The sequence below is a fragment of the Conger conger genome, chromosome 13 (genome assembly GCF_963514075.1).
Source record: "Conger conger chromosome 13, fConCon1.1, whole genome shotgun sequence".
Classification (NCBI taxonomy): Eukaryota; Metazoa; Chordata; class Actinopteri; order Anguilliformes; family Congridae; genus Conger; species Conger conger.
In genome coordinates this window covers 4,052,886-4,072,660 of record NC_083772.1, presented here as the reverse complement: position 1 = coordinate 4,072,660, position 19,775 = coordinate 4,052,886, and the positions used below count along the sequence as shown (strand labels likewise).

General features: G+C 45.5%; 1 protein-coding gene across 2 annotated transcripts in view; it reads right to left on the bottom strand.

Annotated features, from left to right (window-relative positions):
• Positions 1–4,883: 4,883 nt before the first annotated feature.
• st3gal4 (ST3 beta-galactoside alpha-2,3-sialyltransferase 4) overlaps positions 4,884–19,775 on the bottom strand; it is a 36,905-nt gene continuing 22,013 nt past the window's right edge. For both annotated transcript variants that reach the window (XM_061218260.1, XM_061218258.1), the window contains exons 4-12: positions 18,609–18,681; positions 17,270–17,359; positions 16,237–16,334; positions 15,208–15,271; positions 13,879–13,974; positions 10,701–10,890; positions 10,152–10,289; positions 6,670–6,822; positions 4,884–6,033 (exon numbers count right to left, since the gene is read on the bottom strand). In XM_061218260.1, coding sequence (XP_061074244.1) covers positions 5,944–6,033; positions 6,670–6,822; positions 10,152–10,289; positions 10,701–10,890; positions 13,879–13,974; positions 15,208–15,271; positions 16,237–16,334; positions 17,270–17,359; positions 18,609–18,681 — 992 coding nt within the window. In that variant the 3' untranslated portion in view covers positions 4,884–5,943. The remainder of the gene's footprint in view (positions 6,034–6,669; positions 6,823–10,151; positions 10,290–10,700; positions 10,891–13,878; positions 13,975–15,207; positions 15,272–16,236; positions 16,335–17,269; positions 17,360–18,608; positions 18,682–19,775) is intronic.

Genomic DNA, 19,775 nt, shown 5'->3' with positions numbered 1-19,775 from the left:
CTCCAGGGGAGGATTGTCTCCTGCTTAGTCTAATCAACTGCATGTCACTCTGGACTCTGGACTGTGATGTAATGTAAACCGTACGGCCACCACACGTACAGTGTGCTTGGATGCTGGGATTTGTAGTTTCTGATCGAGGGGAGATGGGATTTACACAGCATCAGCACTCCTCCAACATCCTGACACCCGCATCACAACACATCATGTGTTCATGTAGTTTTGTACATAAAACGAATTGACAGGTAGTCACACTGTAAGCCACAGGTGTTAGATGGATGATCAGGTCTCTATATCTTGCATTGTTGCCACAACAGTCTGCAAATATTTATAACTTCTGCATGCATTTGGTAGAGATTTACTGTAAATAGCACACTGATGCTTTTTTTGTGAAATCATTAAAAATGTTGCTCACCTCATGCATTTCACTCACATGCATACATATTGCACAAGGCCTGAAAAGATGAACCAGAATATGAGCTCAATTTTTCAGCATCCAAGGCAAAAGTCTTTTCTATAGGTTTCTGTAGACTGGGTACACTCAGACTTGGAGGAACAAAGTCCAGGTATATGACATCAGTGACTTGGTTTAAGGACAGTGGTTACCGTCTCCGTGTAGCAATACCAGTTTTGAGATTGATAGGGGTATACAGAATCCTTGAAACCCAGGTACTGGATATATGTTGGCCTTCCACACACACACAGGCACACACATACAATGCTCCCTCTCACACACACACACACACACACACACACACACACACAGGCACACACACAGGCACACACACACAAAACACACACACACTCCCATAGACGTCCTATAAAACTGTCACCAATAAATATACCCCTGGCCTGTTTTTTATTCGACTCCGTGAACCTGCACACTAATAATGAGTCCAGAGTGATGCAGCATGGGTAGTTATTCAGAACTCACACAGAACCAGCACTATGCACTGGGGCCCACTCACACAGAACCAGCAGGGTCCACTCACACAGAACCAGCACTATGCACTGTGACCCACTCACACAGAACCAGCACTATGCACTGTGGCCCACTCACACAGAACCAGCACTATGCACTGTGGCCCACTCACACAGAACCAGCACTATGCACTGTGGCCCACTCACACAGAACCAGCACTATGCACTGTGACCCACTCACACAGAACCAGCACTATGCACTGTGGCCCACTCACACAGAACCAGCGGGGCCCACTCCCACAGAACCAGCACTATGCACTGTGACCCACTCACACTGAACCAGCGGGGTCCACTCACACAGAACCAGCACTATGCACTGTGACCCACTCACACAGAACCAACACTATGCACTGTGACCCACTCACACAGAACCAGCACTATGCACTGTGGCCCACTCACACAGAACCAGCACTATGCACTGTGACCCACTCACACAGAACCAGCACTATGCACTGTGGCCCACTCACACAGAACCAGCACTATGCACTGTGGCCCACTCACACAGAACCAGCACTATGCACTGTGGCCCACTCACACAGAACCAGTGGGGCCCATTATGTCCTGGGAAAGGTGCACTCCATTTATTTGACTAAAACGCCCCAAAAGATAAAGTTGCCCTATGGTCCCACAAGGGAGAGACAGATCTTGGTTAAATACTGTCAGAAAAAACTTTAAGTCTGCCAGTAACGTTTTTTACATTTGCAGTTTCCCGAGAATTTTTACTCCTGTTGACTGTAAAAGGGGAATACAGTTTGCACACCTGGCTTAGATAACAGGTGCTGGGAGAAAAATAAATACAAAACAAAAATACATTGCTGGTTGTTTCATTGTTTTTACCAGACACTGATGAAGGATTGTATCCGAAACATATGTTAGTTACACAATTAAAACTCCTGTTAACCAAAATGCATAATTATATTCTCTTTTCCTACTAGATATACAACAAAACAAAAATACATTGCTGGTTGTTTCATTGTTTTTACCAGACACTGATGAATGATTGTTTCCAAAACGTATGTTGGTTACACAATTAAAACTGCTGTTAACCAAAATGTATAAATATATTCTCCTTTCCTACTATATTTATAAGGATTATAATATAAATATAGATTTATTTTTTCTTGTGAGTAATCTGCAAGAAAGTCTTTCAGAAGTATTGAATTGAACTGTTTTAGTCAGATCAGGAAAGAGTTCTATTGCAGGACATACTTTTATTATACGTCACTTGGCTGACACTTTTATCCAAAATGACGTACAGTTGATTTAGACTAAGCAGGAGACAATTCTCCTCTGGAGAAATGCAGGGTCAAGGCCCCAACGGCCCAACGGCTGTGCGGATCTTATTGTGGCTACACCGGGGATCAAACCACCGACCTTCTGGGTTCCAGTCATGTACCTTAACCACTACGTTACAGGCCGCCCTTACTTGGAGGTTAATGGCCGAACTTTGAGTGGAAGGTCACGGTTTCCCATCCACTCAGACATCAATTAGCAACACATGGCCTTTTCTTTCAGAAATGAAATAATTCGTTTTTCCTCTAAGCAGCTCTTCACAGAGGAAACACGCAGGGCAGATGTCCGTATTGAATGGAAACAGTATCAATTAGCATCCTCGCTAAACCAATAGAAGCCCATGTGAGACACTGTGCTGGTCTAACCCGTAACCGTCAGGCCAGGCCTGTCCATTTCCAAACCCCACGCTGCGTTTGTTTCCTCTGAAGAAACACATTTAACTTCCGTGTATAACTGAAGTGAAACCGTCTTCATTTGAACAGAGGCGATTATATTAACCACCGTTCAGCTTTGCAGCATCAGGATCCAAAGGTAGGGACTGGTTGTTGTTTTAGCTGTAGTAGCTGTGCCAGGCAGGGAGGTTAAATGTTAAAGCACAGTTGTCAGAAAGGGTACCGTCTCGTTGCTGTGGAGAACGCCAAAACGGACACCTGAGTGGAAGGGAGAGTATGTTGTTCTCCCTGGGGGGGCATGTGTACACATTGTTCTTTCTTCTCGGCATATGAAGACAGCCTGACCTGGATACCGGTTGTCATGTAAACAGCCCCCTGCATGCCTATGTTGGGTTATATAACCGTATTATCCAACAACCGCTCAGGCGTACGCATGGTAAGGCCCTCCCCTCAGAATAGTGCATCTTATGGACTAACTGGATGTTTAATTTCCCCCCCGTTCCTAACAGTCGAAGGTTCCTTCTCCCTTCTGCCGATGCTGAAACGTTCCAGTTTGCCGCATCTCCTGAGGATTTGTGGCCGTGCCCACGACAGTGTCTGAGGAATGGCCCGTAGCACCAGAAAGGGAAGGGACACAGACACGACCATCTGGTCACGTGACTGTAAGAGGTACCATGTAGTGGCGGGGTCTTGAGCTTCATGTTTTGTTTGCTCATCAACAAATAATGTCACCCCACTCCTCCTCATTGTCCTCCACTGGCTTCCTATTGCCGCACGCATTCGTTTCAAGGCGCTAGTGTTGGCATTCCAGGCAGCTAAGGGGACTGCCCCACCTTACATACAATCCTTAATCGCTCCCTACTCCCCAGCAAGACCACTCCGGTCTGCCAGCTCTGGTCGCCTTATGGTTCCCTCACTACGAGCACCTGGCAGTCGAGTTGCACGTTCAATTCTGTTTTCCGTTCTGGTTCCTCAGTGGTGGAATGACTTGCCTACCACTTGCCACCCTAACCCTTAAAAAAAAAATTGCACTTACGATGACTGTCTTTTTGTTTAGAACACCCCATCATGTGTATTTTCCTAGTTATGGATTTGATGCTTTAACCGGTGGAAGAACCTATGCACTTGTAAATTGCTTTGGATTGAAAGTGTCTGCCAAATTACTAAAATGTAAATAAAATTAACCAACCGCTGAGTCAGCTGATTGTTGTTTCTCCATAGTTGAAGCGTCCCTGAGCAAGACACCAGACCCCTAAATGCTCCTGACGAGCTGGTTGGGTCCTTGCATGGCAGCCATTCGCCGTTGGTGTGTGTGTGTATGAATGGGTGAATGGAGAAGCATAAATTGTACAGCGCTTTGGATAAAGGCGCTATATAAATTCCAACCATTTACCATTTACCATGGTTTGACCAGCTGAAGCTGAAATAGCTGGCAGCTGGTCATTTTAAGGTGGTCAAAGCTGTATTTCACAGCAGGGACGTGTTCAGAGATGCTCTTCCGAACACATTATGTTGGTATTTCAGCTACTGACACCGTTCTGTCAGCCTGAGCTCGTCTGGCCATTCCCAAATGACTTCTCTCAGGTGTATTTAACAGAGCTTACCATTCGGACAGTTGCTGCTTGAAACAGCTTGTATTTTGGCTTCAAATTCAAAATTCAACTCAGGTGCAAACACACATGGGGTATTGGTTGACTTATGGCCACCATGTTGGTTCTTTTCCAGTTATTTATTTTTTTGCACCCCCAAAAACATGCCCCACGCTGAAAGTTGATGGAACAAAATCTATCTATTCATAACATTATACGTCCCCCGCCTACCAGGGGTGAGGGGGGGTATCTATATCTGTCAGAGATTTAGAGCTGACACCCTAAGAGCCAGTGTCAGACTAACCACAGCAGGGTAGATTTAGTGAGAGGCAGATTTAAACGGGTGCTAAAAGAGCAGGTGTGTGGGTAGGGGATGGGTGTGAATTTGTCCTCCAGTTTGGCAGTTCTTTTTCTTGACATATGTGTTGCTGTTCTGTAACACCCTACTGCATCCAGTCAGCAGGAGTGTCCCTCTGGTGGCCACTGCTGATACTGCAGATTTCAGCTCATCACACTTTGTGAAAAAACAGGTACAATTGCACTTGTTGCCACACACTTTTGCCCCCACACTTTCTTTGTCAGTCCTCTGGAGGACATAGAAAGTTAGCAAGAAAAAAGTCATGAAAAAAGCTTGATAGACTTGTGTTTTATTAAACATTCAATTAGCAATATGCATCGCAAACATTCATCAATGTTTGATTCCAGAGACAGAGTGTACATGTTGTTCAAGTCGGGGATTGGTCAGTCAATTTGCCCTATACCAGCATTTCTGTTCATTATCATTATAATAATAATAATAATAATAATAATAATAATAATAATAATAATATAATGTGTTATTTAACTGATGCTTTTATTCAAAGTGATGTACAGTTGATTAGACTAAGCAGGAAACAATCCTCCCCTGGAGCAATGTGGGGTTAAGGGCCTTGCTCAAGGGCCCAACGGCTGCACGGATCTTATTGTGGCCACACTGGAGATTGAACCAAATCGAGTCAAGCCACACACTGCCCCCCATTCTGACTGCAATAGTCAGCCGAAAAACTGTAAAGGTCAAGTAGCAAAATTCAGACAGAAAATGTTGTCAACCCTATCTGGATCAACACTATGGTATGAATGCAGTACCGTTCCTTCCCTGCAGGTGGCAGCAAAGTCAACCAGTGGTTTATTTCTCCGCAGAGCAGTGAGACCACGTGTCCAAACTGCCTTACAAAGCTAAACTGCACAGTTTATGACCACTGTGAAAAAATGATCCACAGAACAACATTTTAAAAATAAAGTGTATAAAAAATGTATAAAATTTAAGTTCAAATGAGGGCAAGACAATCAGCAGAAATGGTCTGATTTACATTCATAAGGAATCATTCATTTAATAAAACATCCATATCCAAAAATAATTAACATATCCAGTGGAAACAATTCAAAGAAATATATATATATATTTTTTAAATTAAATAAAAATTAGTAAAAATATTTTATTCAGAGACAAGATTTGGAAACATTTTCTAATTTACAATTTCTCCATCTCTAAAAAAGAGCAAGATTAAGCAGCACGTGTGTGTAAGGACGTATGTACAGCATAGATAATTGTAGATAACTATGAGGGTGTGGTGTGAACACCAGGATGTCATGAGCAGGGATGTTGGGTGCAGGATGATGTCATGAGCAGGGATGTTGGGTGCAGGATGATGTCATGAGTGGGGGTGCAGGTAGAGGATAGCTCCGGAATCTTCCAGTCTCTTCAGAGCCCGGGCTTCGTGCGAGAGGTCGTGGTTGGAGTACTGAGGGGAGACAATCAGCCTTCAGCTCTGCAGACTCTCTAATGCTCACATCTGTGGGGCGTTGCTAAAACAGATGGCTGTTATCAGCAACCCAATAGATAAGTGCTTTTGACCCTGGAAGCATTTCACATGATGTTTAGCTGTTCAGTGACGCATCAGGTATGACAAAGCTACACGCCCCACGGCAGCATTTATTCTCATAATCATATGTTGTGCAGCCATGCATTACACAGGACACACATTGTTCTGCACATAAATTGTAAATGGTTGCCATTTATATAGCGCCTTTATCCAAAGCGCTGTACAATTGATGCCTCTCATTCACCCATTCATACACACAGTCACACACCGACGGCGATTGGCTGCCATGCAAGGCGCCGACCAGCTCGTCAGGAGCATTTAGGGGGTTAGGTGTCCTGCTCAGGGACACTTCGACACAGCCCGGGCGGGGGATCGAACCGGCAACCCTTCGACTGCCAGACGACTGCCTGAGCCACGTCGCCCCACATTACGCCCGTCGGTAAAACGCCTTCAACGTCAGCAAACTGAAGCACCTTCAATCCCAGCACCCACACCGGCTGCTCTAACCCGGGCCTGGCTGAATCCCTGCGACCCCCCCTCCACACAGCCCCCCACCTTCATGGACTTCATTGTGTCCTGTCCGTAGTAGTGGATGGGCTGCTTCTGGTTCCGCAGCTCGGGGTAGCCGAATCCCGCAAGGTGGACCACGTCACAGTAGTTCAGAGCAACAAACACTGCTAAAATCCCAGTGGTGGGGTGAACAGGCCTCTGCAGGGAGAGAGGGAGAGAGAGAGAGAGAGAGAGAGGCAGAAAGAGAACTGAGAGACAGAAAGTATAGTGTATTCATAGGGTCCCTTATTTAAATATAGGCTTTTTATCATTTTCAATAAATCAACAGAAGGTAAAACTGAATTAGTTTTGGTCTGAAGCGTTTATAACCAAAACATTATAAAACAACTGGATAAGACCAGTCCCAGCACCCCTTTACCAGCAGGGGGCAGCACCACCCCGCTACAGAAAGCTGCAAGGCTCTCACTGCGGCCAATGTTCTCTTTCACCAGCAGGGGGCAGCACTGCCTTGCTCCAGAAACCACTGCGGCTGGGAGAGATGGATGATGCTCACTGCAGGTTCACTGAGAACATGACTGGCAGTTAATTCTCTCCAGTTCTCTCCATCCTCTCCTCCTCTCTTCCCTCCATTGGCCTACGCCACACTCTGTCCTTTTATCCGGAGTGCTTGTCGTTGTATGTGGACCATCTTTCAATGATTACCCAAAGAGGGTGAGAGGGTAATCACTTCCAAAGTGAAGGACAAGAACAAAAAAAGAAAAAAAAAAAAACGAAATTTACCCTCTTTTTCCCTTACGTCACACATCCGATTGGGCCTTCCGCAAATTTGCACACGTCCCGGTTTAAAGGGTAATGTTCTGTGAGTCTGCCTCTCTCCCCCTCTCCTCCCTGGATCCAAAATGGCAGCTTGTTTTATTCATCAGCATGTCCGCTGGCCAGGAGAGAGCGTGTGTGTGGGAGGAGATAACACATTCTACAACGGTATAACAGTTTCCCGAATGTTCTCAGCAAATACATTTACCCTGACCCACAGACGCACGGTCTGTTCAAAAGGCACCTGTTCCATTTGTTCAAATGTGTTCATTTGTTCAGACCGCTTCACTTGTCTCCTGTGACCATGGAGAGTAAAAGGTTTGTCCTAAGTATACAGTGGCTTCAGAAAGTATTCAGGCTCCTTCACTTTTTGCAAGCGTTATTGTGTTGTAGATTTACTTTTACAGTAAATGAATAAAATTGCCATTTTCCCCCCATCAATCTAGACTCAATAACCCAAAATGACAAAGCAAATTTTTTTAGAAATATTTGCAAATGTATCATTCACATAAGTATTGAGGCCCTGCATGGTCAGGTGCATCATGTTTGCGTTGAGTCAACAGCAACCCCACCTGTGGGAAACTGAATTGACTTGACGTAGTTTAGAAAGGCACACGTTTGTGTACATAATGTCCCGCAAGTCACGCTGCGTGTCAGGACAAGAGGCAAGCCGTGTAGACTGAGGAACGGTCTGTAGACCTCTGCGATAAAACAGTGGTGAGGCATAGATCAGGGCAAGGGCATGACATCATTTCTAAAGCTTTCAGTGTTCCCAGGAGCACAGTGGTAGCAGTGCTGAACCAACAGGACTCTTTCTGGAGTTTAACTCTTCGGGCTGAACTCCAAGCACTCTGTCTGGCGAACACCAGGCTCTGCTCAGCACCTGGCCAATAGCAGCCCTATGGCGAAGCGTGGTGGCACCTTTCAGCACCACAGTGACCCGAGGCACACAGCTGAGATACCGCCGGAGTGGCTTCGGGACAAGTCTCTGATGGTCCTTGAGTGGCCCAGCCAAACCCAGTCTCAAACCCCACAGAACATCTCTGGAGACCTGAAGATGGCAGTTCACAGATGCTTCCCATCCCGTCTGACGGAGCTTGAGAGGAAGATTGGAATAAACTGCACAAATCCAGGGAGACTCAAAGCTGTAATTGCTGCCAAAGCGGCTTCTATAAATGACTGAATTAGGGGGTTTGAATACTTATATAAAAGAGATTTCAGTTTTTGATTTTGCTCTGTTCACTTTTGCTCTGTTTGTTTGTTTCCTTTGTTTCTCTTTGTTGTACAAGTAGCAGTTGAAATTGTACTTCCCTCTAGGGTCTTTTCAGTGAACTTATCCCTGGTTATGGGTATGCACTTTGCACTTTGTTGTACGTCGCTCTGGATAAGAGCGTCTGCCAAATGCCAATAATGTAATGTAATGCGAAAATGTCTGTTTTCACTTGGGTTTCATCATGGGTTATTGAGTATAGATTGATGGCAAATTTATCCATTTAAAATGAAATCTACTAGGCAAAAAGTGAAGGGTCTGAATAGTTTCTGAGTGTGTAATTGTTTTTAAGTGAGTACAGTGAGTACAGTGAGTACAGTTTCGGCCATTCCGTTCTTTCCTGTGTGGGGGGGGGGGGAGAGGATGCAGCCCCTCTCCCGGGGATTCAAGAGCGGTCCACACCCTTCAGGCCGGGGCAAAGATACCCTCCCTCCCTCACATTCTTCTCCGTTCCTGCAGGAGAAACATCCGCTGAGCCCCATAACCTGCGGCCTGAGCAGACTGCTCCACGTTTTCAAGAACACCCGCGCCGTGTTTTCAAGAGGGCCCGCTCCGTGTTTTTAAGGGTGCACCCTCCCTGGTTTTAAGAGCGCTTATTTTTACGTGGTAAAATAAAAGCATGTATTAATCCACACTGAGGAGCAGTCTCTGTGAGAGTGAGAGAGAGGAGGGAGGGAGTGGCTATGCGGAAGTGGTTAAAAAAAGAGTGCTCAAATTTCGAGAGAAATGCATGTGCGATATGATGTCAGTGGGTGGGGGTGTGGAGGTGGCCGTCTGTGGTGAATCAGCCGCTGTGCTCCTACACTCTGACAGGCCATTTGATTGGCTGACCTACTTCTCCCATAGTGCTGGTGCAACACCACTCATTGCAACAGTGTGTGTTTGTGTTTACGTGGCTGTTAGTCATATGAGATTGTGTGTGTGTGTGTGTTTGTGTTTACGTGGCTGTTCGTCATATTAGATTGTATGTGTTTGTGTTTACGTGGCTGTTTGTCATAGGAGATTGTGTGTGTGTTTGTGTTTACGTGGCTGTTAGTCATATGAGATTGTGTGTGTGTGTTTACGTGGCTGCTCATCATATGAGATTGTGTGTGTTTGTGTTTGTGGTTCCGTGGCTGTTCGTCCTATGAGATTGTGACGAACAGCGGTGCACTCGAACAGCTCTCCAGCTCTTGTAGAGGTGTGTGTGTGAGCCGCCGGGCCCTCCTCCCGGTTAAGAGGAGCCGGAAGCTCAAAATGGCTGCCGGGTCAGACCCGCGGGCCTTACCGCAGCGATCCAGCTCGGCTTCGAGGGGCAAGCGAGGCGGGGCCCCTGAAGGCTTGAGCCGAGTCTCCGCGGCGACGGCCTGTGTTCCGCCGGCTCGCCTGAGACGGAGCGCCAGCGCAATGTGAGCTGACAGACCGTTAGCTGCAGGGTCCGGCTGGGGGGGCGTGGGGCTCTAACCTGGTTCTTCTTGGGCTGCAGCGGGATCTGCAGCAGGGTTCCCGCCGTGTGCTGCAGGAAGTAGGGGTCCAGGATCCGGACCTGCCTGGCGCTGCCTAGCCAGATCTGCGGAGGGGGCTTCCAGAATCCTTTCCGCATCTGGGGAACAGGGGAAGACGGAGAGACAGCCACGTTATGACCGCCTGGCGTTGAACCAGGTGCGGGACACACTCCTTTTTAGTTAAGGCCTGGCGAATCGGGCTCACTCGAACATTTGCTGACACAGGTCGAGGTGACGGCGGTGGGATTATTACGGATCTGGACGGTGTAGGCCAGGGGTGTCAAACTCCGGGGCCGGAGGGCCGCAGTGTCGGCTGGTTTTTGGCGAGTTTCAGCACGAGAGACACATTTAGTCTTTCACTGGTTAAGTCCACACCCCTTGTTCTCAAGGCCTTAATTGGCTGTTGACACAGTGCGGCAGGGTAGAGGCAGGGCAGAGACAGGGCAGGGCAGGGCGGGGCAGGGTAGAGGCAGGGCGGGGCAGGGTGGAGGCAGGGCGGGGAGTCGTACCCTTTTCTCATTGTACAGGATCTCCTTGAGCCAGCGCAGGTCGTTCTGCTTGAAAGGCACCAGGACCATGATGGTGTTGGGGTCGTTGTTGATGCTGGGGTTGTAGGAGGCCGACTCGGGGTAGAAGAGCCGCATCGTGGTTCTGTTACCCACATCGTCCTCGTACCCCCTCACGGGGGAGTCATTCAGCCTGCGTGCCAGGAAGACCAAGCCACATCACTTCACCTGCATCTTTACCTCGCACGGAACCATAAACAACCCCTGTCTTTACAAAACTACAGTCAGCATTTCCAGTCATTTGACTCTCTAATATTCAGTCGCTGCCAAAGCCTTCGTCGGACAGATTTTACGTTTTACAGGGGACAGTGAAGAAATGTCATTATCACCAGAGCTTGTCTGAATGTGCCGTGTCAGTAGCCTTCACGGACAGTAAAAATAAACAGTTAAATGGCCCGTAAAATGAACGGCAGGTCAACAGCAATCCTGTGTAGCCCTGACAAGTTGGTAATAGAGAAGAGTATTGTTTATTTTGCCGATACAGATGCTAAAACAGAACTTTTAAAATTGGACCAGTGCTGAAATGGTGCTTGAACCGACACCTTCTTAAATACCATAGGCATAGGCAAGAAAACATAGTCATAGGCATAGGCAAACAAATGAAAATGTTTTGTTTATTGCATAGGCAAAGAAACCTTAACCAAGCTAGCTCGCTTGCTGATTATAGAGATACCTTATCCTGTCCAATCTGGTCATTAACATTACTGACGCCCTGTGATGAAAATAACTTTACGGACATTGTCCTGAAAACGCATCTTGTCCGAATAGAGCTTAATATCACTGCTTAAAGAGTACTGGGAACTGGAATAATAACCCCCCTCCCCCCACACCCACACCTTACATGAAACACCAGATCTTTCTGAGAGAAAAAAATACTCGTAGCAAGATCTGCTTTCACCCATTCAACATCTGTCCATTTCCCCCCGGTGTTTTGGCAGGGCTCTTGGGCTCTCTCAGGGGGCGGAGGAACAGAACTTCTTCTTTGTTCTTGCCGAAACACTGATTGAGGCAACTGATTAAGGAGGCAGCAGCTGAATACCTCAATAAACAGCTGGTCTACCCGTGGGAATCTCAACCGCGGTTAAGCGGAAGCGTCTGTTATTAGCCGCGCTTAACTGACAGATCCCGGCTCGTTTTACGGCCCAAGCCCAGCCAAGCGCGAACGGTTAGACCCCGGCCAAGACACAGGCCAGGACTGTCAATGCAGCATTCGGGCCAATAACATCAAAGGGGGAAGGAAATCCTGCCCCGCGGTTCTCTGCGAGAGGAGTCGTCTGGCTTCAGCCAATCGCGCGTCTCAGTCGTGGGAAACAAACCTCATTCAAACACCTATTCCTAAAACATTAACTCTTTCGGTTTTTTTTTTTTTGTTTTCTGCTTTTTGCATTTTTTTTTCAGGAGGAAATGTGTCACCGCTGTTGCCAGAGTAAGAAGGAAAAATTACAAAAACAGAGATGGGACAGGAAGTCAGATGAAAGGGGTGTGGTCACTTTCATTGTTGACAGCAAAAAGAGGCTTCCGGGCTTGCCAGACTATGGGAATCTCAAGGGGATGTCTTGAGAACAAGCTGTCCCTGTATGCCAACGACCTCCCGCTGTATATATCCAACTCAGACAGATCTGTGCCTCCAGTGTTGGCCTTGTTCGGGGAATTTGGTCGGATTTCAGGCTATAAGTTGAACTATAACAAAAGCGAACTCATGCCCATTAATTGTGTAGCTGTAGCCGACCCCCTTTCAAAATTGCCCTTTAAGACATCCCAGGAACACTTTAAATATCTAGGTGTGAACGTGACCAAAAACTATTCGGGTCTGTTCAAATTTAACTTTTCACCCCTGATGGACCGTCTCACTCAGGACTTTGGCTGTTGGTCTCTCCTCCCCTTGTCCCTTGCTGGCAGGATAAATTGCATAAAAATGAATGTTCGCCCCAAATTTTTGCACCTCTTTCAATGCATACCCATCTTCATTCCAAAACATTTTCTTCATTCACACGACAGCTGTTTCTCAGTTCATATGGAACAAAAACTTGCAGATCCGAGACTTTGTCCGTACCCACTTCCCCGGCCTCCCCCAACGCCCCTCCCCCCACCACGATTGACACCATTCTGAATATAAACCCCTGTGCCAAGGGTGCCATCTCGAAACTACACCACACTCTCCATGTAACCCCGCCCTTTGCTTCAGAAGCGACACGGGCTGCTTGGGCCGAAGATCTTGGTGTTGAGATCACAACAGAGTGGTACGGCAGTCAGTTTTTAGACGTGTTCACACGTCATCTATCTGCGCTCGTCATGGTGTTTCACAGTGTAGAGTGGTTCACAGAGTCCACTGGTCATATTTACCCTGGTACTGACCCAAATCAGGCACCAGCTACCCTTGCCCACCTGTTTTGGACTTGCCCCTCACTTTCTCAATTCTGGAAATCCTTTTTTGATTCAATCTCAACGATTACCTGGGTCGACATTACATTACATTACATTATTGGCAGACGCTCTTATCCAGAGCGACGTACAGTTGATTAGACTAAGCAGGAGACAATCCTCCCCTGGAGCAATGCAGGGTTAAGGGCCTTGCTCAAGGGCCCAACGGCTGTGTGGATCTTATTGTGGCTACACCGGGATTAGAACCACCAACCTTGCGTGTCCCAGTCCTTTACCCTACCCACTACGCTACAGGCCGCCCTTGCATGGCAGCCAATCGCCGTTGGTGTGTGAATGAGAAGCATCAATTGCACAGCACTTTGGATAAAGGCGCTATATAAAGGCCAACCATTTACCATTTCAGCCGCATAAAATGCTGACAATATCCAATATTATTATTATTATAAAAATGTCAATAATGTTAGTTCTATTACAATTAAATAAATAAGAAACAAGAAACTCAACAAATAACTCAATAGATAATTCTGGCCTGCCATTAAAAAAGAATAAAACAAATAAAATAACCTTGTTTGCTGATGGTATAAGTGTCTCTGAATTGTCAGATCTCATGTATTTTGTGTAACAGTGCATACACACACAGTAATCTGAAGAAAGGGAAGGAATGAGAGGACATGAATCAAGGAGGGTCCCAGTGACAGGAGAAGAGTTTACAGAGTCATTTTTACATACTTTCACCCACCTAATAACCATGTCGTACTTGTTGATAGCGGCACCCAGGGAGCTGTTCTTGATGGAGAACCCGTTGCCAATGACAACACAGGTTCTGCAGACGAGCCTGAGGGAGGAACAGGGGGGTGGAGTTGAAAATCAAGTGGATTTCATTGGTCAAATTTCACCACTGCAGGGCGTTGAGGGCTGATGTCACAAGCAACGCTTCCTCTGCAGGGGGCAGACGCACCGCTAAAGTCCGCCAAGAACATCTTTTGTGATGACCAAGCGATGTTTGTGAATAAAACACACACAAAAAGAAGCTTGTGTTCATTCACAAGACAGAGTTAAGGGCAAATGGTGAGTGAATACAAGCCTGGCTGTGTGTCAGTAAAAGTGCATCAATTTACAGACATTACATTACATGTTATTTGGCTGACGCTTTTATCCAAAGCGAATTACGGTTGATTAGACCAAGCAGGAGACAATCCCGCTGGAGCAATGCAGGGTTAAGGGCCTTGCTGAAGGGCAGATTTTACTGGGGATATGGTGAGTACATCTGTATAACGAGGGAGCATGTGAAACCAAAATAATACAAAATAACTACACTATTTTACCATTACAATGTTGGCATATGTCCGTATAACCTCCTCATGCTCCTACAGTGAGACACATTATAGACGGTGTCTTTCACCTTTAAAAAATAAATAAATAAATAAACAGTGATGATGATAACAATAATAATAGAGGATTATATTTGCGACGACACTACTTATTTTCCCACGATCTAAACACTGTGCACCGCAATAAGGTCAATACTGTAGCTCAGTAGCGATTAAACCTACAGCGCAGTGCAGTGCCACGAGCAGCTGCGTTTTGGTCGTGTCCTGGAAAGATCTCATCCGTGATAACGTGGTCTGCACGGCAGACGCTTCATATTACACACTGCAAGCAGCAAGTATTTTCCTAAGAACAGAAGTTGCTAGGCTTGATAGTAGAGTAAATAAAAACATGTTTTTTCCGCACAGACTAATCTGAAACTAAACTTTGGAAACTCTCATCAGTGAAGAGGATGTTGTCGCCACACATGTAAGATGGAGGCACGATATGAACGACTTTACAATACAAAAGGAAACTCAACAGTGATAGCCTGTTAGGGTGTCCCGAGGTTAGGGTGTAAAATAGAAAACTCCAAAATCCTGTGTAAAATGCAGTTTTTTTTTTTGATTAAGGTATTTGTTTTACATCCCCTACATCACTTCTCAGAGAACAACATTTTCTTTGATAATTTTTCACAATAACACCCTTCTTGATGCTGGCTGCTGCCCTAGACAGGCTGATTAGACTCTGACTCACTTACTTCTCGATAGTCGCTGGCATATCGGAATCTGAGGTGACTGCCAACACCTTCAGGAGGAACAGCTCTGAAACCAGAAAACCACAAGATGACTGAGATAAGAAAGCATTCATAATTTCAATTTCAACTCATATTCCCAGAATGAACAGCATGGTAATGCTAATAATGCTCCCATCTTTTTTTTTAGGGTGGGTATAAAGTACAGTACTGTGCAAAAGTCTTAGGCACCTGTATAACATTCTGTACAGATAAGATTATTTCAAAAATAATTCAAAGGTCCTAAATAAACGTACAATACATTTTACATTACATTTGAGTAATTTGGCAGAATAGTTAAAAACTGAATCAAATCAATATTTTTTGTGACCACCCTTTGGCGTTAAAACTGCATCACTTCTCTGAGATAGCCAATGCTGTCCTGCAGTTCTATAAGACAGTCAGCAGGGAGGTTGTTCCAAGCATGTTGGAACTTGCTACAGTTCTTCTGAAGACTTTGGTTGGCTCCTTGCTTCTGATCTCAGACAGCCTTGATCAAGTTTATATGTAAAAAGTAGTCAATTGCTTACAGTAATGTTACTTTCTTAAATTAAATACATAAATGTCTCTGTAAAATTAAATCTTTTGGAAAATGAATATTTGGGAATCTCAAATGTGTTCTTTTATACTAACACACACAAACAAATAAACATATATACAATAAAGTCTCGGGAGCCTAAGACTTCTGCACAGTACTGTATGTCTGATATGACACTTTAAGACCATGGTGTTCGAGCCTTTAAGGATATCAATACAAATGCGTTCTGACAATGAACCCTGAACCAGCCAGAAGAGAACGCTGAACAGTTTGTTCTGCCTCCACTTAACAAACACGAATCGTAGAGCTAACGTGAGCGATAAAGAGAACTACCGAATGACAAGACCCTGCACGTTGCTGCACTGCAATAGAAGCACCGTGCTACTCAATTCACTCATAGCGCTCTTTGCCATCTCAGACGGCGTTTTCCTGGGATAAGGACTCTGTGAGATACGTACCACTCCCTTTAAGACCATAGGGCAAAGGTAAGGCAGACTGGTGCTGCTGCCAGAAAAAATCTCCCAGCGTAAGGAAGAGTCTGGTCTTTCTGGTAAGGCTGCATGTGGACAATGAAAAGGTAAAAGGTTTCAAAGATACAGTCTGGCATTTAAAAACATTTTAGGTAAAGATAGCAAGGCCTTTTTCCACAGGTGCCAACAGTGCCATAGGTGCTGTTTCACTGTAGCCAGGGAAACTGGTTTATCTTAAGTTGCCTTATTCTTCTTCCAGGTCTTCTGTTAACATTAAGCTGGTTATACACTGTGCGACTTTTGCCATAATTTTGTGTTGCAGACAAAAAAGCGAAATCATAGAAGAATGATATTGTCATGAGCCAGAAATCAGCCATCGTGGATGTCTCAGGGTAACATACTCGCAGACCGACAATTTTTGTGAACCTTAGCCTCCAACAGAAGACTGGCAGTGTCGGAAATTTTGGAACAAATCTGTGCGGTGTGAGAGCTGCTACAACCACAGGCTGGACATCGAATGTGGTTTTCAGAAAGAATGAGATTACTAAATAAAAAACATTGAAACATGAAAGTGAATGTATTAAAATAAAAGTATACTTTTTTCCCAATATGTTTGAACATAAAATATCGATCATTATCCATGTTGTTTATTAGGTATAGTATTTTTTCTCCATTTTTCTTTTTCTTTTATTTTTAATAATAATTCTAAAGCCCACTGTATTTGTGACCAAATTTATTGTAGCTGTTCCAGCTTTAATGCAGTTCTATGGTCTAGAGCAGGGGTCGGCAACCCTGGTCCTGGAGAGCCGCAGGGTGTGCTGGCTTTTGTCGTTACTCAGCACCTGCCCACACCCTTAAGTGGAAATACACCAGATTTCAAAGGACAAATCTGAATGAAGAACAAAAGGGCAGATCTGACTGTTCACGCTCACACCTTCACTCGAATAAAAACAACTTTTTCACAACGAATGAAAACCCACCCGACGGCCCACTTCCTGCTGAGACGGGCGGGATTACTCACTTGAAGTTCAGGCTCTCCCATCTTTTGGACACAAGCCAGCTGCTACATAGGTTTTTGCTGGGAACGGGAATTTTGGTGGTCCCACCATAGCTGAAAGAGAAGCAGGCAACCCCAATGAGCCAGGATCAGCAACCCCAATGAGCCAGGATCAGCAACCCCGATGAGCCAGGATCAGCAACCCCAATGAGCCAGGATCAGTAACCCCAATGAATGTTAAATGGTTGCCATTTATATCTTTATCCAAATTGCTGTACAATTGATGCTTCTCATTCACCCATTCATACACACACTCACACACTGACGGCGATTGGCTGTCATGCAAGGCGCCGACCAGCTCGTCAGGAGCATTTGGGGGTTAGGTGTCTTGCTCAGGGACACTTTGACACAGCCCGGGCGGGGGATTGAACCGGCAACCCTCCGACTGCCAGACGACTGCTCTTACTGCCTGAGCCATGTCGCCCCCAATGAGCCAGGATCAGTAACCCCAATGAGCCAGGATCAGCAACCCCAATGAGCCAGGATCAGTAACCCCAATGAGCCAGGATCAGCAACCCCAATGAGCCAGGATCAGCCACCCCAATGAGCCAGGATCAGTAACCTCAATGAGCCAGGATCAGCCACCCCAACGAGCCAGGATCAGCCACCCCAATGAGCCAGGATCAGCAACCCCAATGAGCACAGGCAACATTGGGGTTGCTAAACCCTCAAAAAATTGCACTTACGATGACTGTCCTTTTTGTTTAGAACAGCCCTTCATGCGTACTTTACTAGTTATGGATTTGATGCTTTAACCTGTGGAAGAACCTATGCACTTGTAAGTCGCTTTGGATTAAAAGCGTCTGCCAAATGACTAAAATGTAAAATGTAAAAAAAAAATAATAATAATGTAAATAAGCAACCACAATGAGCCATGCTTAAAAATTGTGAACAATTGGGGGCATTTGAGCAGCTCAGAATTTTGAATGAAACATTCTGAACAAGGCTCTGTTGTAAAGTTCTTAAATCCTTAATGAGAAGGGTGGAGCCACAGCGCAAATATTGCATTTAAGAGGAATAATTACTCGTCCAGGAAAGGCAATGAAAGATATGTATGAGAGTCCTCTGGCCAAATGGTTTTATATTTTTTCCTTACAGCAACATTCGGAAATGTTGTCTCGAACTTTACGTTGTATGTGAACATTGCAGCCAACTTTGGCCACGCAGGTTGCTATCATACAAAAAGGAGGAGGTTTCACAAGTGGGACATGCCTACGAATGCATGTGGGAAAAAGTTAAATGAGGAGATATGCAAAGGTTGTTAAAAACATAAAGGAATACGGGGATAGAAAAGGGACCTTACCTTTGCAGGAAGAACTGGGGGAAGTAGTAAGAGACAAAGAACAGCACCAGAGGTATCAGTCTAATGCACCATGCTGTGGAAGACAGACGGACACACATACAGTCCACGTCATAATCCTCATGCACACTGCGTTACAGGAGGAAAGGGACTCAGCACGCAATGAGCCACTGGTCTTCTGGTGTCTGAGAAGCAGGGAGTAAAAGGAGCAGGTACTGCAGTCATAGGGAACGCTACGCACTGCAGTCATAGGGAACGCTATGCACTGCAGTCATAGGGAACGCTATGTGCACTGCAGTCATAGGGAACGCTATGTCATAGGGAACGCTATGTGTACTGCAGTATGTACTGCATATGTACTGCAGTCATACGGAACGCTATGCACTGCAGTCATAGGGAACGCTATGCACTGCAGTCATAGGGAACGCTATGTGTACGGCAGTCATAGGGAACGTTATGCACTGCAGTCATAGGGAACGTTATGCACTGCAGTCATAGGGAACGCTATGTGCACTGCAGTCATAGGGAACGCTATGTGCACTGCAGTCATAGGGAACGCTATGCACTGCAGTCATAGGGAACGTTGTGTGTACGGCAGTCATACGGAACGCTATGCACTGCAGTCATAGGGAACGCTATGTCATAGGGAACGCTATGTGTACTGCAGTATGTACTGCATATGTACTGCAGTCATACGGAACGCTATGTCATAGGGAACGTTATGCACTGCAGTCATAGGGAACGTTATGCACTGCAGTCATAGGGAACACCATATTTACTGCAGTCATAGGGAATGCCATATTTACTGCAGTCATAGGGAACGCTATGTACTGATTTTTATCACCATCTGTTTGTTTAATGAGGGAAAAACATTTTCACTATGTGCACATTTACAATATTTTACAATATTATTAACGTGCGGTTTCTTTGAATAAAAGAGGGACACTTTAACTGGATCTGCCCGACCTCATGACGTGACTTGGCCTGACTTGGGTTTCGAAATTATATTTTCATCAGTTAACCGCGTGAGTGAATTCATAAGAGCACAAATGAATCATTTTCATATGAAATGAGTCAAAGAAATGACAAGCACAACGGTGTCTTATACCGAATGGGGTGTTTTCTCACTCAAGAGACGAGAGTTGGAAAAGAACACATTTTAGCAGGAAC